The sequence below is a fragment of the Ctenocephalides felis genome, unplaced genomic scaffold (assembly GCF_003426905.1).
Source record: "Ctenocephalides felis isolate EL2017-DRISC unplaced genomic scaffold, ASM342690v1 CF-g0.4_SCAFFOLD_01886, whole genome shotgun sequence".
NCBI lineage: Eukaryota > Metazoa > Arthropoda > Insecta > Siphonaptera > Pulicidae > Ctenocephalides > Ctenocephalides felis.
The window spans coordinates 163,229,382-163,252,224 of NW_020538040.1; the positions used below are offsets into that span (position 1 = coordinate 163,229,382).

The following is a 22,843-nucleotide window of genomic DNA, read 5'->3' on the forward strand; positions in this document are numbered from 1 at the left end:
CACTCAATCAATGTTATTCATTTGATTCAATTCATATCTTTGGATAATGACCATACCAATATCTTAATACAAGGAGAGAGTTAAATACAAACCTGGTTAGCTCTTGCAGCTAGATGTAATGGTGTCTCTCCTCGAACTGTCGGTAACGTCAGGACTAGCTTCATGTTGAAGGAGATATATTACGATGTTCATACATCCCATAAAACTGGCAACATGTAGTGGCGTCAAACCACTTTCGTAGTTGCACTAATACCTGAATCAAGAAAAAGCCATGAAGAAGAAATTTAATCGCAAGACAAAAAAATATTGGACACAATAGAAAATGATGACTTACTCGCTCGTGTTTTAGTAGCAGCTCGACTACTTGATGCGATCTTTTTGCAAGCGATATGAAGAGGCGTAAAACATTTGGGCTCGTGCATTTGCATCAGCACTGCGGTCCAGCAGCAAAATTTGCAACAAGCACATGTCGCAATGAGCTGACGTGGAGTGCTGTAAATAATCCACAGTAACTTCATCGAGGGAGCGCGATGATTAAAGCAGGATACGCGCTGCATCCACGTGTTCGCCTTGAGCTGCCATGTGCAAAGGCGCCAAACCATTCTAAAGTTTCACATTGGATTTACGTACAGAAATTCGAATTATTAAATTATTTAAACCGAGTCATCTATTTATGGGCCACATAATATTTCATCAGTCATTGTGGAAGTTTCCAAAATTTCCATTTGCTGTTGTCTACGAGGCATTTTAGCCTCTCGATGTGTTCTCGTTGGCGCGCTGATCTGCCACTTTCACACGTGCAGCAACCAATTTTTCAGCATACTAATGGGAATTATACCCACAATTAGGTCCTAGGGTATCCATAATCAATAATAATAATTATGTATATGTATTCAGCATTTTGTACTATAGTAGAACTAGTATTCACGGTTTTTAGGCATATTTTTTACACTAGTTGGTTGAAGCTTTTAATTTTTTCTGATTATGGATTCAATCTTGAACTACACATCTTAAAACTAAATTATCATTGCAGAGATCGTCGTAAATCGGTTTAAAAGTTTTTAAAATATCAGGGGGCGAGGAAGAATAATCTTGAGTATAAGTATCGAGCTCTCCACTTGCGTCAACCCGCTGGTAAGAGTCCAGTAACTCAAAAAGTAATCATCGGATCAACTTGAATTTTTCAGAGAACATTTTCAAGATATTACACTTAATGAAAATGCAAGAAAATAAAAATCGATTTTTCAAAAATTCCAAGTACTCCTAACCTCTTAATGCAAGGAGAGAGTTAAATACAAACCTGGTTAGCTCTTGCAGCTAGATGTAATGGTGTCTCTCCTCGAACTGTTGGTACGTCAGGACTAGCTTCATGTTGAAGGAGATATATTACGATGTTCATACATCCCATAAAACTGGCAACGTGTAGTGGCGTCAAACCACTTTCAGTAGTTGCACTAATACCTGATTCAAGAAAAGCCATAAAGAAGAAATATTAATAGCAAGACAAAAAAATATTGGACACAATAGGAAATGATGGACTTACTCGCTCCGTGTTTTAGTAGCAGCTCGACTACTTTGATGCGATTCTTTTTGCAAGCGATATGAAGAGGCGTAAAGCCATTTAGGGCTCGTGCATTTGCATCAGCACTGCGGTCCAGCAGCAACTTAGCAACACGCACGTGTCCGCAATGAGCTGCTACATGGAGTGCTGTTAAATAATCCACAGTAACTTCATCGACTGGAGCACGGTGATAAAGCAGGATACGCGCTGCGTCGACGTGTTCGCCTTGAGCTGCCATGTGCAAAGGTGCCAAACCATTCTAAAATGTTTATTTTCAATATTATCATATTACTCCGATAATATAATATTTAATCACATGAAAACTAACCAACACACAAATAAATACTTTTTCGAATACAAGGGATCGTTCAAGTATTACGTAAGCAGATATATTACAATTATTTACCCCCCCCCCCATCGCCCTTGTCAACAAAAGTAAGCAAAGCTCTTACCCCCTACCCCCAAGCTTACGTAAACATTTTGCAATTAATGTAAAAAAATAAAAATACTACCTATGACGTAATCATCATCCAGACTCCCCTGCCCCCCATGTCAACCCAAAATAAGCAAATCAACAAATTTCCTGCCCCCCCTATAGTGCTTACGTATTACTTGAACGGCCCCTAAATATTAAAAAATCGCAGCTGCTAAAAAATTAAATTCATAAACATTCTAAGGCATAATTTAAAATAATGGTCACAAATGGTAGAAAAATGCAACTTTGATGTAACAACTTTATGTCGATTGATGATTATAGACAAACGCTGCACATGCAACAAAATTGATGTGAAAATCGATGAAATTAGGTGAGCATGACACAGAAACACAAAAGCTAAAGAATAATGAAACCCTTTGCTGAGATTTAATCGGTCATTTATTTTTTACCTTGGTCTTTGAACTGATGGGCGCGCCGCGATCCAGCAACATATCTACCACTTGTTCATGTCCTGAGCGAGCCGCACAATGCAGTGGCGTGAGGCCATCTCTGGTTTTGCTTTCGATATTTGCCCCTTTATCGACAAGCAGTCCGACCATATTTGTTTTACCCCATTTGGCAGCCACGTGAAGAGGGCTGATGTTGTGTTTGGCGGCATAGTTTACATTTGCACCTTTTTGAATCAGCAGGTTGGCTATCGATTCATTGCCATAATGTGATGCGATGTGTAGTGGAGTGAACCCTGACTTTGAAGTAACGTCCGGGTTGTGCTCGTTCTACACGCAAGGAATGCAAAGGGAAGAAAACAGATACACCCCAATGAATAAATGAATTTACGATGATATGAATATGATCGAAATTTTTTTGAAAAACGTAATGTAAAGCTTCTAGAAATATTGTATATATAATATAAATTGTTGTTGATATTTCAAATAATGACAGTCAACAGACAGCATAATCATAACCCTAAAATTAATACATATACAAAATGTACAGCACTTGGATGTCGACTGTACCCATAAAGTTACAGTTTAATCTAGACAGTTCTTATTCAATGTTTTTGTTAGTTTTGTTGCATTAGTAAAGAAAAGAAAGACACAAAATTAGTTCTGAGAAATATAATATATGCAGGATTAGAACAAATTGAAAATATGTAATTTTATTTGATACATAGTTCCATGTGATAGAGATATTTAATTAATACATTTATTTTCCCAACATATTTAATATAAAAAATAGTGATTTAAATTTATTTAAGTTTACCTCTAAGAGAAGCGTTGCTGCTTTGACGTCATCTTTTTTTGCTGCAATATGAAGTGCAGGTAGGCGTACTTTACCTCTTGTGTCACTTTCTAATAGAACTGCGACAACTTTGTCATGCCCTTGTTGCATGGCTACAGCCAAGGGTGTGAATCCATCCTACAGAAATTAACAAGTGAATATAAAAATACACTTTTACACATTTTGAGATATATCATTCTCGGGGGCACTTACTTCTGTCGCGAGACTTTGGTTTGCTCCATTTGCGAGGAGATATTTAACAACTGAGTCATGATTTTCCTGTGATGCCATATATAATGGCGTAAATCCATTTTGAGACTGAACATTTACGGAAGCGCCATGAGGAACTAATAATTTGACCTGTTGAATAAATCAATTAGTATATAAAATGATTAATTGTACGATGAAAATGAATTGAAATAATATTAGAAAAGATATGATAAAATTGATGCTTCTGGATTTGAATGCATTGGGTATAAACTGTAACTTTTATAAATAATAATCCAAATAAAAATGATTTTTTAATCACTTACCACTTCTTCTTGGCCAGCCAACGAAGCGATGTGAAGCGCTGTGTTACCCTTCTTTGTGGCGGCGTCAACATTTGCACCTCTTTTGAGTAATTCTTGTACAACCGCCACATGACCATCCTTAGAAGCTAAGTGCAAAGCATTGAGGCCATTCTGCATAAAAAATACAACATAACATTAATATGAATTGATCGGTTAATAGTATAATTTTTGTTTAAGATTTAGAATTCGGCAGTAGTTGATTTTGTCAGAAGTTTGGCCATGACGCATAGATTGTTTACATCACTAAATCATCGAGGTTCTCGTCTATACAATAATCTTAATCATGACCTCGCCTATAATAAATTTAACCAGATAAACTCCATAATTTAACCAGACACCCGCTCTCATCCAATATTAGAATTGCGTTAAACATTCATGTCATTGGCTTTATTCCAAATTAAAATAAACTATACTAATATATATATATATATATATATATATATATATATATATATATATATATATATATATATAATATGAACGATTGAGAAAACAGTTTATACCGTGGCTTCCTTCTCTATATTTTTATGTTATTTTAGTTAAATGCTTCAAATTTATTGTAGATCACACAGATGAAAATCACATCACATATAGATTGCATCGTTAGAACGCATATTTAAATATTGTATACAATTAATACATATAAAATCTCCAATTTGATATTGACATTTGTAATGGTTCAGTTCTAATGATCTATGGTTAATATTAATAAAAGTTGTATAAGTGTAGTTAATATCCAGACTCCTCTGCTAACATTCTAACCTTCAGTGACTAATAAAGTTTAATATTATAATACTATTTAATCTCTTGATCATTATTAAGAGTATATTTTGGTCTAGAATATTTTCAAATCGAATTTGTTTTTTTTTTAATGTTTTCAAAGTATATTCAAAAAAATGTGTTCAAGAGGATTTTTCAAAATTTAAATGGTTTTTGAAGATATAGCTGTTTCCTCACTCCGCGAAACTTTAAACGCGTTTTTCTCCAAAAAACTTTTCTATCTATTTCGATACGATACTCACGATTTCTCAACTTCCACTAACTAGGCTCACACCTAAATGCAAAGTTTTACTATTTTTAAAAATTCTAGAAGAAAAAAAAAGACAGATTTTTTTTTTTTTCAAACAATCGCTTCTTTGTTACAAAACATTTGTTTAACTTGTCCGTAGTTTATACGATTGCGACATTACTCTAGATTGATAATATATTTATTTAAATCATTTTTGTTCAGATTATTAGGGTCAGGTGAAAATTTTTTGTGACTCCCCACTACATCACGTTCTAGAATTCGAACTTTATGACTATTTGTAGCTTTTGTTTTTTTATATTCACAAAACACGAACTTATAACTTTTGAAATATATAGTAAAAATATTATTTTCATGCCTCTACACAGAATACCCCCTTAAGCTGTCAAACTTTATTTTGCCCCTGATGAGAGGTAAGTTCTATATATCAATAGAACTTCTATTGATGTGTGTGCTTCTACTTCTAACCATTTATTATTTTTGCAATTTTATATTCCGATAATGACAACTGTAAATTACTAAACGATAATGATATTATTGTAATATGATAAACACGTTATTTTCTGAAAATAAACCCTATTTTGTTTATTTGGAAAAGGAAACCGTTTTTTGCGCGTCGAATGTTTTCCGCGTTATCACACGCGGCTGTTGCGCGATTTGCGATATTTCTGTACAGCATCAAACTAATTTTCGATATAAATATTTATTATAACTATAGTGAATGAAATAATAAAGTTCTCTCTGACGTTTGGAAGACAGCCAGATATCTGTTCGCAACCTTGTACTCTTTGCGCCTGATTTTCGAACCCATTTAAGTTTCGCCATAGTTTTATAAAATATTCAAAATCGAAAATAAAAATATACGAACTAACAAGTGTAAGAAGAATGCATGTGTTTATGTATTAAGATGATGCATACGTCAATCAAGATAGTTGAAAATTAAATAAATATTAGTTGATAGTTCGCAAATTTAAATATGATGTTGTTTACGCGCATGTGATATGATGTTATAGTAATCTTCAAAGAACCAGAACGATCAGGAAGCTAAATTTTTGTTCTGTTTATTTCCTTACATCATTTGCTTATTTTGCATCACACAATTAACATTATCTAGCTATAATAAACATCTTCGAAATGTGATGATTATATAATAATTTTTATACAATTTTCTGGATGAGACTATTAATATATTATAGATTACTAAATTAATACTTACAGCATTACTAGTATTGATGTCTATATTTGATTTGAGATGCTCTAAGACCTTTTCTAAGTTGCCGGCCCGAGCAGCCCTAAGGAACGATGTGTTCCCATCAGACTGAAAATAATAAAAAAAAAAAATTAATATATTGAATACATAATACAATACAATAATTTACAATATATTTCATCTAATTTTGTTTTGAAAATGTTTGAATATTATTTATTTTTTGTTGCGACTTAGAAACTAATTTGTTGTAATTGGGTCACATACATTTCAAAAATAGTTATACTAATTTTTAACTTCCCGTAAGGTAACTTATAGTAATGGGCCGAAAATCAAAAATGAAAATTTTTGTATCTTCACGTTTCAGAGTTTTCTGAACATTTTGGCATACCTGAGAAAAAATAGATGTGTGTGTGTGTTTTGTGCAAATAACTTTCTACGTGTGTTGACGTAACAATTGCTTTTGGAAAATTCTTCAAAGTTAAAATTCTCATTTCATTTTTTTATTCAAAAATGTTTTTTTCTATGTATATCGAAAATAATTCAGATTTCAATTTTAATTGTGGTTAAAGTTCTAAAGCTCTCTTACATACTTTAATTGAATAATTTTAACTTTGTAATTCAGTTTATATAATTCTTATAAATATTAGACAATATTACGGTATTTATAACAATCTATTTAAAAACATTTAATATTCTTCAAACCTTTCGTTACGGTACGGGAAGTTTCAGCAGTTTGCATTAGGGCTGGATGCCATACACCACTAGTTACAAATAGTTTAAATGTAACAAAAGTGACGAAAAAAGTATGACAAGTGAATGTACTTCATATAAATATTTTTTACAATCGGACACCTATGAAGAATATAATTTGCATTGCAATATAACATAGACATTTAAAATCGTAGAATATTTTATATTTTTTAATTCTGAATACATTTTATCATTATCTCATTGATATAAATCGAATAGATTAATACGTGTCCAGATTATTTATTTTATCATTTTTAATTGCGATTTTATACTATATTGAGTTATATTATGGTTTAATAATAATAGAAAAAATTATATATTACTTGCTTTTGAAAAAAAAAAATTTTGGTTTTAATTCCATGAACAATTATAAAACAAAATGTATACAAAAGTATATATTCAAATAAATAAATAAAAATTATTTTTAATAATTTATGAAGATTATATAAAGTACAATTGAAATGATAATTAATATTCAACATGACTAATATTTGCTTCTTCGTGCATTTAACAATAATACAGCACATACTGTTACATTTTCTTGTTATGTTGCAACATTATGTTAGAATAATTTAAAACAAGAATGAAAAATTTCGGATTAATTTGAGAAATCTCCTTTAAATTTAGTAACAATTTTCTTTGTATGTGTATCAGTATCGGCGATGAGCACAATTCTATTATTTAACCGTGTATTATCTGTCTTTAATCTGCATAAAATATGCAAATCAACTAAGATTATGTATTTAAATTTCGCGCATAAAATTATCCAAGCCGGTTCATTTATGACTTATGATATCACTGCATGTTATAAAGCTAAAACTTGTAACATAGTATTTTTGTCGCGATTATTTTGATACTTACAAATATAAGTAAACGCTGAAGATTGATTTTGCTAAATCGAATATTTATATATAGTGAATTTTCTAGTACAATCTTAATCAGATGATGTTTTTTTATAATCTATTTTGTTTATATTTTAGAATCTCTTATAATATCAATCCGAACGATTGTGGTTACTATGAAGTGCTTTTTTAAATCTTGATTTTATTTTATACAACATTAACAGATGATTTAGCACCACTTGGCATTTACTGTTTATTATCAACATAATTTCCAAGAACCTTTCATTAAGAATTAACAACGAAAATTAATGATTAAAGAAATATATGATTTTCTACTAATGTTTATGCAGATCTCTTATTTTTGTATTATGCAAATTTGTATTGAATATATGCACTTTCAGTATGAAAATTATTCTAATATTATAATTGTATAGTAAAATGTAAAAGAGGTATATCCATATGACCAACTCAATCCTTTTTAGCATAGGCTTTGAGTACTTTACCAAAATACAAAAAAAGGTTTAATATATGAATCTGAATAATTCTTAAATTTTGCATCAACAAAATTGTAGTCGTCAAAGAGGATGAGTCGCTAAAAATTTAACGAATTTATCTAAATTTCAACAAAAACTCACAGAAAACCTGAAATTATTTCTGAACATTTTACTTTTATTTTTTGTTCAGAACACTACAAAAATTAATAACAAATACAAACAAAAAATAAAAATGTGTGTGTTTGTATGTAAGTTTTTAAAATTAGTTTACAAATGCTGAACGATGACACATATCAAAGGTCGAAACGTAAAAAAAATAATTTTATTAATAAAAAATGTTTAATACAATCATGTTTCAACTTCGAGAAAGCTATATATCATCTATATTGGATTTACGATTCTTGTATTTATAGATACCTACATAAAACAAAAATCAAATTGTTTTTTATTAATTTTATTTTTACATTATCTATACAGGGTGTCCCAGAACTTAACGTCAAGCCCAAATGCTCACAATTTTACCGAAGCTCTAGGTTGCATTTAGAAAGCTCATAATTTCCAAACAACGTGTTTTTTTTTTCATTTTTCAGGACAGTTACGGTGATTACTATCAACCCCTTTCCGCTTGACGTTGAGTTCTGAGACATCTTGTTTATTTGTAACACACTAAAGTAATAATTATCACAATTTTGATTAAATTTTCTTTACCCCTAAATTTTAATTCATAAATTTATATTACAATATCATCCTTTATATTTGCTATGAAAATGTATAGAAATCGTTTTGTTTATCGAATACATACATAATTAAACACGAATAATTTAATATGAACTCAACGAGAATAGCTCATGAGTCACATTGATACATTATAGCGTTGTAATTTATTATTAGACGGCCATTTTTTACATATACAAATTATAAATATAGAAGATATATCTATGCATTCACAAAAGGCTGAACGAGTTAGTGACGTCAAGAAGAAGAAAAGATAAGACGCGTGTTTTCGTTCCGTTTGATCTTGAAGAACTGAGAAATAAAATTAAAAAAAAGTAATTGTAATCTAGTAACCTTTTCAAATGACCGCAATGAATTGCGTTACGCGCTGTAGGATGAAAAAGTCTAATTTATTTACACACTAGCGCGCATTCAGACATACTTCCTTGTTTCGGCCTCTATGCGAGGGGAATCGGTACCGATTCTGAGACTTTTTTGTTTTCTTCATTTTTTTTGAGTTGATGTGCCGCTGAAAGGAGATTTTGATTAACATTCTCTATCTTCATACGCGTGGCGCTTAGATGTTGTTTATTTGCGGTACAATGGGCAGGGTTTGGAAACATTTTCTAAAGCCGGCCACAGACGTTACTGTATACATGTGCAACTGTAGGAATGCGCAACCAGGCGTATTTTCACAGTGCCCACAGACGACCCAAGTGTATGTTCAAGTGTTTGCACAAGCATATGAAATATGTAAACACAGAAGTCATTTCGACTTTCAGTAATTATACTGTCTAAACTAATAAAAACAACAATCAAACTTTGCTCAATAAAATTCCCAGTTAACTTCTAATTCTAGAAATATGTTTTTTTTACTATTTTGATATTATTACTATTGTGATTTATTTATTTTATAACTGCATTATTTTGTTATTGCAGAAATAAATTTTGAGTAATTTTAATCACTGGTTTATCCCGAGATTAAGGAAATTTAATAATACAGAGTCAAGTACAACTACTAACTTTCCTCACATTCAGACTTTAAGAACTTCCTTTTGTTGAACTTTAACGATCTCTCAAGACTCGTTAGTCATCGAAAACTTTCAATATCCTTAAAGTCTATTAGTGTTTCGTCAGTAACAATGGCAGAACTTTACAGGATTTAAAAACTTCGAGGTTTTTCAAGCTTTAATTGAGACATTATTACATTTTATTTAGTTTAAGTACTATTTACTTTGTGTTTTTGCATCGTTTAGAAGAAAACGTTCTCTTTATTCGATAATGCTACATATCTACTACTTCTACTCAATTTTGTGATATTTTACGAATACGAGTTGAGGGAAAAATCAACTTCATCAAGATTAATTACAGATTCTTTGCAGAAAGTATTTTGTATGGGAAAAATAATCTTTGAAAATATGGATATATTATACCCTTTTTAGCACTATTTATAAAATGATAGAGTAACAAACGTTTCTAGACTATCAGTTATACCATCAGGGTCAATATAAATAAATCATTGAAATTATATTTAATCATGAATTCTTTTTTTTGGTATCACACTAATCAAATAATACATGTTTGAGGATTTTATAACCACATATAAATATAATGATTAAATAATATGTATGTCACAATGATAATGAGATAAATCACATTTACGATAGGAAACTAAAAACATCATTTAATGAAAGAGTATATATACAGTGATACCTCGCTCAACGTTATTCGTTCCGGGAGAAACTTGGTTATGCGAAACGCGTTTTTCCATACAAATATATGAAAATGAAATTAACCCTTTCCACTCGCGAATTGCAAGATTTATATGTATTTTGCCGCCGAAGTCGCAGCATCCGAATGGAAATGGTTAATTCGTTGTGAAGTTTGAAATATGGTCATAGAAAATGAAATATATTTTACATATTGAAGCATTTCAAAAAATATTACTATTTTACGAAAGAAGGTACTATCATCCTTTGTTGCCCTTTTGCCCTAACCCTTTTAGCTCCTGTTTCTTCTCGTTATTTCTTCAAGACCTACTGCAAATGATAGGCATGTTTACCATTGTTCAAATTTCTGATCTTCTTAGCTTGTGAAAAGTAAACATTTACGAATTCTTGCACTTCTTTCCATGTGATCAAAAAGTTCTTCGTGGACTTTATGCACTAGAAATCTCCTGACTATTCTTCTCTTCGTCAGTTCGTGATCATATCAACTTCCAAAATTTTCTTAAGACCTTTGGGGTGTGAATGTGAATTACCCAACAAGTGTATTTTCACAGCGGGGGCAAAAATTTCCACGGACCACTCTTTGAATTAATTTGAGCAACATATTATTCACTGTATATATATTATATATATATATATATATATATATATATATATATATATATATATATATATATTGAATGGTAGAGTCTTGGATTTGTGTATATTTTGTAGAGTTTCGAACAAGAATCCAAAAATAATACAAAATAAAAAAACAAGAAAAGTTTTTAATAAACAATTTCTTTATTTAATTATTTGTTTACTGTCAACGTTTCGGAACTAGGTACGTTCCATCTTCAGGACATCTGTCAAGAAACATGATCTTGATAAGATTTAAGCAAACAATATGTTTAAGAATAGAAAATAGATTTTTCTTAAATAATAAATTAATTGTAACAAATAATAATGTACAGAAATATGATAATATGATCAAAATGAAAATGATAAAAATAAAAATAAATGAGTGGATTATCAGAACCGGATATTAAACCGGATATATATATATATATAGTTTGGATATTTTAGTTTAGATATTAGTCACGTCTGTATATATTGCTAATGTTTCTCTATATTCAACAAGTTGCCAAACCATGTTTCTCCTACACAAGGCGCCCATTGTATGAATGTATCGGCCGATGCATGTTTGTTGATTAAAGTTTGTTGGTTTGCGCATAGTTTATATAATTTCAATGTCATCTCATGCTCCTGCAGCCATAACGAGCGGAATCGGTCATGCTTAACAATATTCGATGAGCTCAACCTTAAATGCTATTATTAATTAATGGACTTTCATGCCATAACAATAACAAATAATAAAACTCTCATTTTGATTCAGAAATATCGTTATTGTTTTTTTTATTCATACCCGGACGTCCAGTCACCTGGCATTCGATTTAGCAATGCCGATGAATGGCTATTTTCACTTGGAAATATGTATATTACAATCTATATTTTCAAGTGAAAACCGATGTCACAAATGCCTGAAATCAGGCTGTCGGAAGGAAGATCTTCTGATTGAAGGCCTATAGCCGAATTAAATTTAAGAACTAGTCTTGTTGGATTTAAACTTCTATCTATGGCTCAGATATGTGTTCTAAATTCAATGAAAAATCAGAGACTACTAAAAATATCTATATAAAATTATTACTGTATTTATTCAGTGTTTTGCGTTATTTTTGCCGAATGATGACAATTACTAAAAATAACAGATTTATAGTATGAAATTTTGTGTAGATACTTGGTATATTAGAGGTGCCTATTATAATGTTATAAATGCAGGATGCAGCAATAATAAATACATTGCCCCTTCATTAACTGTTCACAATATATAATGTATAAAAATACATAAAAGTAAAAAAAAAATTAGGATCTATTAAAAAATTTTGTCACCAAAAATAACTTAATAGTAATACTCCATTTGCAACATATGATAGAACAAACTTTTCTCACATCATTTTTTTCTCATATTTAATAAATACAATACATTGCGTGGACACGAAGCTATAATTATATATATAATTTCAAAGGTATAGTTCTAACTTAAATCATAATATCCTAATAATATATCATTAAGGTTGCAGACCTCTGTCTATCATTGCCGTGTGCATACGGAAATCCAAATTATACATAATTCTATATTTTTGTTCTCTATGAAAATATAAAAAACACATATAGTGAATCATAATATATATAAAATTATTTTTTTGTATTTTTATCACATCTAAACAAACATTACCAAGCGAAAATTATACTATAACTATTTTAATTTTGCATGAATAACCAAAATATAACAAATTGATTTAAAAGTTGAGCGCTCATGTAAGATAATTTTATTGAAAATTCTAAGTAAATTAGAATTTTACAGACAACCACAGAGGGTAGGAATCAAAACCCGCATTGCGTGCAATCTGATACCAAGAAGTAGTGATATCCATTCTCACTTGAAAATCTTGATAATATGTTTGTAATTGGAAATAGCCCTTCTGAAAGCCCGAACAAAGTTACAAAATCATCATATTTATAAAAGTACAACCATTGGGTTGTTTAATTTTATATAATACCAATATACTGATAGCTCCTCAAAATTTTTTTTTTGTTATTAACAGCAATCAGAACAGTCCTATAGAGCTCGTTGTGATGACTTCTCAATTTGACCTAATTAGGATAATTATAATATTGATGATTTTTTGTATGCAGCAATGCTGGGTAAGGTTGTTTTAACTTGATATCTATATTTTTAAATAGAAACTGATGTCACTGCTGATTAACATCAATCAGGACTTAATTGTCATATAAGGCTTGTTTCTGTGACTTCTTAATAACGCGATTTTAGAAGGCAACCCAACGATTGACCTAATTGGAATAATTCTAATATTGATGACTTTTTTTTGGAAACTGAGTGAAAACTGATGTCAGTACTGATTTACAATTATTAGGTTTTAGTAGTCTTAGAAGGCTTGTTTTTGTGACTTTTTAATAAGGCGATTTTAGAAGGCAATCCAACGATTGACCTAATCGGAATAATTCTAATATTAGACTAGACTTGTTATTGGAAACTGAGTATAAACTGATGTCACTACTGACTAACAATAATTAGGACCTAATAGTCCCATAAAGCATGTTTGATGACTTCTTAATAACGCGATTTTAGAAGGCAACCCAACGATTGACCTAATAGGAATAATTCTAATATTGATGACTTTCTATTGGAAACTGAGTGAAAATTGATATCACTACTTATTAACATTAATTAGGACTTAATAGTCCTATAAGGCTTATTTTTGTGACTTCTTAATAACGCGATTTTAGAAGGCAAACCAACGATTGACCTAATGGGAATATTTCTAATACTGATGACTTTATTGGATGCAAGCTTTATATAAGAGCTGTTTTCACTTGGAAACATATTGATGTCTATAATTTCAAGTAAAAACTGATGTCACTACGGATTGGCATCCGGGAACCTTCTGGTTCGAAGCCCATTGCTCTAACCACTCATCCACGGGAAAGCCCTCAAAAACAAATAAAAATCTGCATATAATTATTGAATATTGTTACATGTAAAACTGATCCATGTTCCGCAGTCCAAGCCATGAGGTTATTAGTTCTTTTGTCCGTCAGAGAGTGACTCATTATCATCATATGTTCCCAACAGAACACGAACGAAATGAATGCAACGAAATACATGTTTTTATGGACGGATGGATTTGCAATATAAAAATTACGAGCGAGTTGCATGAATGAAATACCGCAATCATTTTTTGTTCTTTCGACGTCTACGTATTTACTATAATTTTTTACTATATTCGAGTACATTAACCTCAGATGAAAATGAAATTTGATGATACATTGTGTAATGCTCACTGTGCTGCTGAATTAATGTGAGTGAGTATATTAATTGTTTGTTGGTTTTGTCCATTTGTGTATATTATTTTATTTGTATAAAAGAATACGTTTCTTTCAACGACACATATTAGCACTGTTGATTTTGATTTAGATAGGCAGTTGATTAGGTGTAATTAATGTTTAAATATTGTATTTATAAAAACTTGAAATTCATGTAATATGCTATAGAATCTAAATCTAGTCCCAATTTGAATTTAAACAGTACATTTAAAAATATACACAAATATCTTGGTTTTAATTATTATTAAGATATGTCGACTAATGCCATAGGATTTTCCAAACTTCTCGACTCAATAAATGCCCTTATAGTCATATACAGAAGCGGTCCTGGGGTACTCAGCGCCCGCATGCCAAATCTTTTCGAGCTTTTAAAAAAGTTCTAGCATCTCATTATTAAACATACTTCATGTTAAATTATTTTAATTTAATTTTTCATTATTTAAAATATCTAAAATTGCATCGTAAACTTCTCCTGATATAGTAAGAACCGAATTGTATGTATTCATCTATACTTTACCATCGTGTATCAGATTGTTGCTTCAAAGTTTAAAAAATATTGTCCAAATTAGTAAAAGATGCAAAGAAATTATATATTTTTTGAATGCTATTGTAAAAACTATATTATAAATTTAATTACCGAATCTCGTTTTGGCGCCCCCTAAGGCGTGCGCCCGCATTTTTTGCATGCATCGCATTCAAGGTCATATATTTAATATTTGTTTCATTTTTATACAATATTGTTTTTTGATTTAAATATGGCGTTGATATTCAAAACAAAATTAAATTCAAAATGACAATTCAGAACAGGGGTCGGCAATCTTTTAGCTGTGGTGTGCCAAGCGACTCTAGTATACTATTCTCTATTCTAAATTTTATTTTAAAAAGATTATAATTTGTAACTAATGCATTACTTTAACACGTTAATTGCCATATCAGCCATATGCATATGACGTTAGGAAGTTCTACATGAGCTATGTTAGACATGTATGTCTGACATAAGCGATTTGGTAGGAGAATAAAATTTTGTAGGGTCATGTCAGTCATATATATGTGTGATATAAAAAACAGCGTTTTTCCAGGAATTTTGGCAATTTTTTTTTCGATACATTATGTTTACTTGATACATTTTAAACTCAATTATCCAATAAAGTCACCATGGCCCATGTGAAAATTTTTCTGGTATGCATTTATTTAGTTTATGTGGTTGTTGGACTTTCGTATCATCAAATTCAATCATTTTTTTTTAGTAGATAGTTTACAACAACATGATTAATATCTGTATTCAAATAAGTGTGATATTAGTATTGTCAACCTTTTTTCAATCATGGATTATCTGATTGGATCCAATCATGGATTATCTGATTGGATCCAATCAGTGATTCATATGATTGGATTAGCAGAGTACATATTATGAATAATAATTAGTCATATTTTATTTAATATACATCTATTATAATTTATTATATTTTTAATCGAATGCAAATTCATTATCTAGAAATTCCAACACATCTCAAGACTACTATTCCAGTGAGCTCAACTATTATACAAAATCGCTTTCGTATGTACGGCCTGTTATAAGTTATTATTAGTTTCTTGTGTGTGTTTGTTGTAGCGCAAAATATGTAATAAAAATTGTGGCCTTGTTTTTATTATTAGAGACTATGTAATCGTCGGCATTCTGCGTATTATATGGGTTGCTGTAGCCCGTCATCAGGATATCTTGAACGAAGGAAATATTAATATGTCAGTCGGACGGTATGCATAATTTCTAATTCGTTTTATTGACGGTGTAAGATTTAATGTATTGGAGTGTGGGACGTAGTTAAAACAAAGATAAATCGACTGGAATGAGCACGAAAATGTTTATTGTATTTTCATGTTGACCTTATCAAATTTTGGAATGTAGGTCCAATTTGACTTCCAGAAGTTATTCTGCCGAAACGAAATGAACTACATAACAACACATAACTTTTATCAAATAAACAACTATCGAACTATGTTTAGTAAAATTCCCTGTTAACTCCTAATTAAAAACATATGTTCTTTTACTATTTTGATAAAATTTGTCATCTGTTTTTTTTAGCCCTATGGGCGGAATAAGAAGGGATAGCATGGGAGCAAACGGATACAAAACTATTTTTTTTTAATTTTTAGGGATTTTTCATAGTTTAACATAACAGCTACTTAGTTTAACATAACAGCTACATAGTTTAATCAATGTAAAATACAAATTTTATGGGATCAGTTTTTACAGAAATTTTATTGTATATTACCTTGATCTGGTATTTTAAACGAAATATGAGGTCGAATAACTATTCATCTAATTTATCTCTTGTAAAAATGCTTTTTTTTAACTTAATTTACTTCTGTATTTACTATTTTTTATTCTTTGCACGTTTGCCAATGTATAGTTAGTTGGCTCTTTTTACACCAGTTATATAAAGAATGGTTATTTATCTAACTTAAAAATCTTACAAAATAATTAAATAGCGTATATTTCTAAAAATTATATTTAGGATATCATAGACTAAGTATGAGAGCTCAAAACCAAAAAATACCAACTTTCAGTATATTTCCTGTTAAATTTATTTTATTTTGTGGTTGGGGTAGTTTGTGGTACTATTGTAAGATAGAATTAAACCTTGGTTTGGCCTTGAAATAAAAATATGCATTTTCAGATGACAATGTAGATCACAAATATGTTTTCAAGTAACAATATGCTTTTGCGGGCATTACAGCAAAAATGTTGAATAATAATAACAATTTAAAAAGGTCAATCATTGGGTTCGAATGAAAAATATATTTAAGAATAATATAAAAACCACTGGGTTGCCTGCGAATAGCCATTAGTAGAATAATCATTACAAAAACATTATCATCATAACAGTTTATGATGACTAATCTTTGATAGATTATCAAAATTCTAATTGTTGTTCACAAAAAATATATGCCGTCTACAAGTTATCAAACAATTCAGGAAGTTTATCGATGTAAATAAACAACAGCAATCTTTATTAATCTGTTGTATTCTAATTAACAGATATTGATCAGTTCAAAATTAATTCATAGAATCATGCACTACTCAGGGCTGACTCCAATCATCATGTTTATTTAAGATACCAAATAATAATAAATATTATCTCGATTGAATGAACTGCAAATACAATAATAAACCGTGTGTTTCAAGAAGTAGTTGATTATCTATTTATTGATATCTTTCAATATTTACGCAGCATCTTAAAGCTCTTCGAATTCAACTTAATACAATAATGCAAATGAACATCTCAATTCCTTAGAAAATTATACAAAATGCTACCAAGAACGCACTTTTTATTTATTCTTACATCCTTCTCGAGAAGAAATCTGAACGTAAATAAATTTAAATCTAATATGAATTCAATCCGTTTGCGTAAAGATTTAATTAAATTGAAGCGCCTGTTTTTTAGACATTTCAGAAGATCTTTAATAAGATGTTTTTTTGATAGGTCACGAGCGCGTACTCGCGGAGGACAATAGATTCGACATTGACATTTGGCATCTACTTCGTTTTCATTTATGTCTACAAAACATTGTAATAAAGCAAAGACATAAAATAATGTGACTTCTGTTAATGCTGCCAAGTTGCCAAGTTTTTCGATTTGCCGACGAGCGTGGGATCGAGATTCTTGATAATGATTTAATAATTTGTATGCGAATTAGTTGCATAAATATCATATTTACCATTGTGGAAATTTATCAAGAGCAACGCGATATTTGCTTGCAGATAAAATATATTTTGCCACTTTTAGGTAACAATTGGTATAATAATAACAATTAAAGAATTAAAAAACTATTGCGGTAAACCTTTATGTTGGCGTAATTAGCATTTTGCTGCGCTCCCACGACATTGTCATATAGTCTTCGCGCTGGTGTTCTTTTTAAAAAAGTGTAAAAATATTTCTCTCATTGATTATATTTATGTAAGTAGGATTATATCGATATATAATGAAATTTGGAAATGTGCATGCTGAATATTTGCTTTTTCAAGTAGAGACATGCAAGTTCAATGATCTAACAGGACCTTCCAATATACAATTCTATTTTATTGATGATTCCTTTTCTAGTATCCATTTACTTTTTGCTTATTTTGAAGTAACATCTTCTTTCAATTTTTTCTTTAATGAAGAAAAACTGTACAAGCTCTTGGCACTGAATGCAAAATCGAGAGAAACTTTTTACTTCAACCTCTCAAGTTCTCTAAAACTTTACACTTTAAACAAGAGTGCGGAAGAAACATTTTTAAATTGAATTTTACCTCTTTCAACGTTACTCTTCAAAACTAAATAATTTGAATGTAAAATATATTATTTGAATGTAATATTAGGTGTAAGATGTTTTCAAAAACATCAACCCAACTTTGAAAATAATTAATCAGAATGGTAACTATGATTTAGTGTTCAACACCTTCGATTTGAACTTTTGAAAATTTTACTTCAATAAATGAAACATAGTTTTAATATAGGGCTATGGTATATATGTGTAACATAAAAAATAGTGTTTTTTCAAGAATTTTAACAAAAAAATTTTGTTGATACAAGCAGTTGCCTTGATAAATTTTTAATTATAAATTATCTACTAAAGTTACTATAGCTCATGTAATTTTTTTTGTGATATTATCGTGTAAATTATATGCTTACGGGTGGTCTATTAATCACGTGAGACTTAAAATGAAGGGTTACAGAAAAGCACGAAATATCACGTGGGGGTTGGGAGCAAAATATCAAAATTTTTCAAAAAAAAAAAATACCTTTTTTTCATGTAACACAAATGCACATGATGTTGTGTTGGGGAGGGTATACTTTTATATATCATCACGTATCACCAAGAGAAAGGGGGCCGTCCAAAAATCCTTAACAATTGATCATGTGTTTAATAGACGGCTTCTTACAGCTTCTATTTATCAAAATTAATTAAAAGGAGCTTTCCTCGATCGTAATTTAATTCCTCGATCTGACACGTCTTAAGAGAAATAAAAACAGAATCTTCACTTCCCAAAAATTATCGTCAACCTTTGAGTTTATCGTCAAATTTCTGGTGCAAATGCACTTCAAATTATATCTTTTCCTATTCATTAGAATCAATTGGAATAGTCTTACTCGATATCATGTAATTATAGATCTTAAGAAAAATTAACCAAATATCATCACTTGGAAAAAAATATGTCATCCTCCGAGTTTATCGTCAAATTTCTGATATGCACTTCAAATTACAGCTTGAAAGTTACAGCTTTTTCTATTCATTAGAGTCAATTGGAAAAGCCTTTCTCAGCATTATTTAATTATACATCTTGAGAAAAAATAACTGAATATCATCACTTCGCAAAAATTATGTCATCCTTTGAGTTTATGTCTAATTTCTGGTATGCGTTTCAAATTAACGTCGGCTCTCCGGTTATGAATTCAAGAGCGGTGTTCATTTCATTTCAACGAATGTTTGTTCGCGCGTTCAGTGTGTCAATTTAAAAATAGAATCCGTTTGAGGTCAGTGATGTGATGACACAAGAGTAGCCGGAAATGTTGTCATGGTAATTATTTAACATTCCGTCGCCTAGGAACCACCGAACTTTTACTGATTCGTTTTTATGATCACGCCGCGAACTGACATAATTGACCGGAGCTTACTTTTGACATGTCATTGATGTCAATAACATTAAGTGATTCTATGTTCGATTAACGAATGACAAACGAACTTGGCCTGATTTTGTTATTTGATAGGTAAAAATTAATTTTATTATTGGTAAAGTAGAGCTTGTTTTCGGCACGAGTGGTAAGAGCTTTGGTTTTGCACCCACAATGTTTCAGGTTCTACTTGTGCCACGCACAACCTGACATCATGCAGAGGTGATACCAGTTTTACTTGAAAATGTATAGGGTTGAGCGTGGCTTAAAGATCCGAGGGTAATACGGTCCACCACCATTATCCCAAAAAACAAGCAAGGTGTAGAATTTTTAACGATACTGTTTTAAAGTAGAGGGCAAAAATGTGTAACCAGTCATCACCTTAATAATTAACGTGATGGCTGGCAGCGGTTTCCAACCTGTGGGGCTGTTCTAAGGAGGGCGCGTACATCTGTTTCCAGAATACTATTATCAAAAATAATCCAACATTTTTGGAACGATATTAAAAAATAAACAAAAAATAATTAGTTTTTATGCATATTTTTACATAATATTGCTTAATAATTTGTAGTCTGATAATATCAGTTCAGTATTTATAAAATTAAACTGTTGAAAAAATTAAGAGGGGGCGGAACAATTTTTTATTATAAAAGCAGGGGGGCGCTTTGCAAAAAAGGTTGGAAAATGCTGCCTTAATTCTTACGACGTCGTTATCAGAAGATAAATCATGTATCAATATTCATATAAAACTTTTTTTCGTTGGTTGTTTTTTGGTTTTGAGCTCTTTTATTTAGTTTATGATACCTGAATATAAGTTTTAAGTATACCTCATTCAATTAATTTTAGCAGCTTTTTTTATATAACCTCTACAAAAGCTTACATGAGGGTGGGGTAAAAGGCACCAACTACAACTTCACTTCCGAAGGTGCGAATAATAAGAAAATAGTAAATAAAAAAGTAATTGAAGTAAAAAAAACTATATTACACGAGATAAATAATATTAATAGTTATTGCAATTCTTCTGATGAATATTTCGGACAAAATGCCAGATTTGAGTTATAAACAGTGCGATTTTAATGAAAAAATGTGCCCATGAAAAGACTAATGTAATAATTGCTTGACTAATGCAATAATTTCGTGTAATCAGCTCATGGGGTAAAAATGAACATATGACAAATTTTAAAGAAAACGGTAAAAACCGTACTTCTACAATAGTGCTGCAATTAGCTGGGATTTTTACTGAATATAGTTTGACAGTTGTTTATTTGATACGTGTTATATGTTGTGATGTAGTTTATTTGGTGTATACAGTATAGTTACTGGAAATGAAATTGGACCTTTGTGCCCCGCTCTACACTACCTCAAAACTTTATTTTTACTTAACAATTATCGTGTCGCCAAGATAAGCTTTATTTTTAATTTATAAACATTCAAAATCTAAAATTATATATAAGGTCCATCAATCACGTGAGCCTTAAAATGGGAGGGAGGGTCTAACAAAAAATCACGAAATATCACGTGGGGGTGGGGGGTCTAGTAAGATGTCATGTGTATTTATTTTTAACTTAAATTTACAAAAAAACCTAAAAAATTTCAAAATAATTTTAAAAAAACACGTTTTTTTCTAGGTACTAAAAATGCGCGTGATGAAGGGGTTATTTTAAATATCACCATGTATCACCAAGGGAGGGTCCAAAAACATTTAGAAATCGCTCACGTGATTAATGGTCGTCCCAAATCCAAAACAACAGTTGATATAAATAATAAAAATTAAAAAAAGTTTGAATTTGATTGAACACTTATATTTTAAGACATTGAATAAATGAATGAATAGCTGAACACGATTAGGCCCACATAACGCGTATCAAAGCCGATAGTAAAAATATAAGGTTTTACAATACAGATTCAGAAATAAACATGATAGAGCTAGTTACTACCATTCTATCATTTAATTGGAATGTGTGTTTTTTATATCTGCGTTTACATTGTATCTATCTTATACGAGTTTAGCTATGTTCCCTTGGCCGTCCTCAAATAAATTACAGTATAATTGTGCGAGCGATCGTTTCCAATGTCGAATGATTTCAATTCCGACGTGAAACCTTCGCTGAGAGACTCGCATCATTGTTTCGAATTTGATTGGAAGGAATTCGAAGCCACATAAAATGATTCAATCTGCTTTTAAGTTGAATTGGTTTGTTTTTTTTTCATCTGAATTGACGTTATTGCAACACGTGGTATAGTACCAATTTAGGATAATTAGTAATTGTTTAGATTGTGTGAATAAGAATAAATTATTTATTATTTTGTTGGTGTATGTCGTATTTGATAAATTTGATATATATTTCATGATAAAATTAACAATTGTATTATTAATATTTAAGTACATACTCGTATACATCATGAACTTGATTTAAATTTTAACGATCGTGACATTCAAACGCTTGTAACTTTTGAATGATTTGATATAGGACTTTGTTTGCTGTCTTTGGATAAAATTTAGTAAATCCAAAAATCTATACGCCGTTGCAAGAATTTTTAAGATACCGAGATATCCATGAACAACAGTTCGAACAACTTGAACACTTGTAAATTTTAAAGGTTTCGAGATAGGCCTTAGAGGTTTT

The 22,843-nt window shown here is 30.5% G+C and overlaps 1 protein-coding gene across 1 annotated transcript in view; it reads right to left on the minus strand.

The window, feature by feature from the left end:
* LOC113376733 (ankyrin-3-like) overlaps nucleotides 1–22,843 on the minus strand; it is a 123,473-nt gene that overhangs the window by 5,155 nt on the left and 95,475 nt on the right. The window contains exons 2-8 of the mRNA XM_026616766.1: nucleotides 6,094–6,195; nucleotides 3,812–3,961; nucleotides 3,492–3,638; nucleotides 3,261–3,416; nucleotides 2,447–2,773; nucleotides 1,544–1,820; nucleotides 1,301–1,461 (exon numbers count right to left, since the gene is read on the minus strand). Of these exons, the coding sequence (XP_026472551.1) occupies nucleotides 1,301–1,461; nucleotides 1,544–1,820; nucleotides 2,447–2,773; nucleotides 3,261–3,416; nucleotides 3,492–3,638; nucleotides 3,812–3,961; nucleotides 6,094–6,195 (1,320 nt within the window). The remainder of the gene's footprint in view (nucleotides 1–1,300; nucleotides 1,462–1,543; nucleotides 1,821–2,446; nucleotides 2,774–3,260; nucleotides 3,417–3,491; nucleotides 3,639–3,811; nucleotides 3,962–6,093; nucleotides 6,196–22,843) is intronic.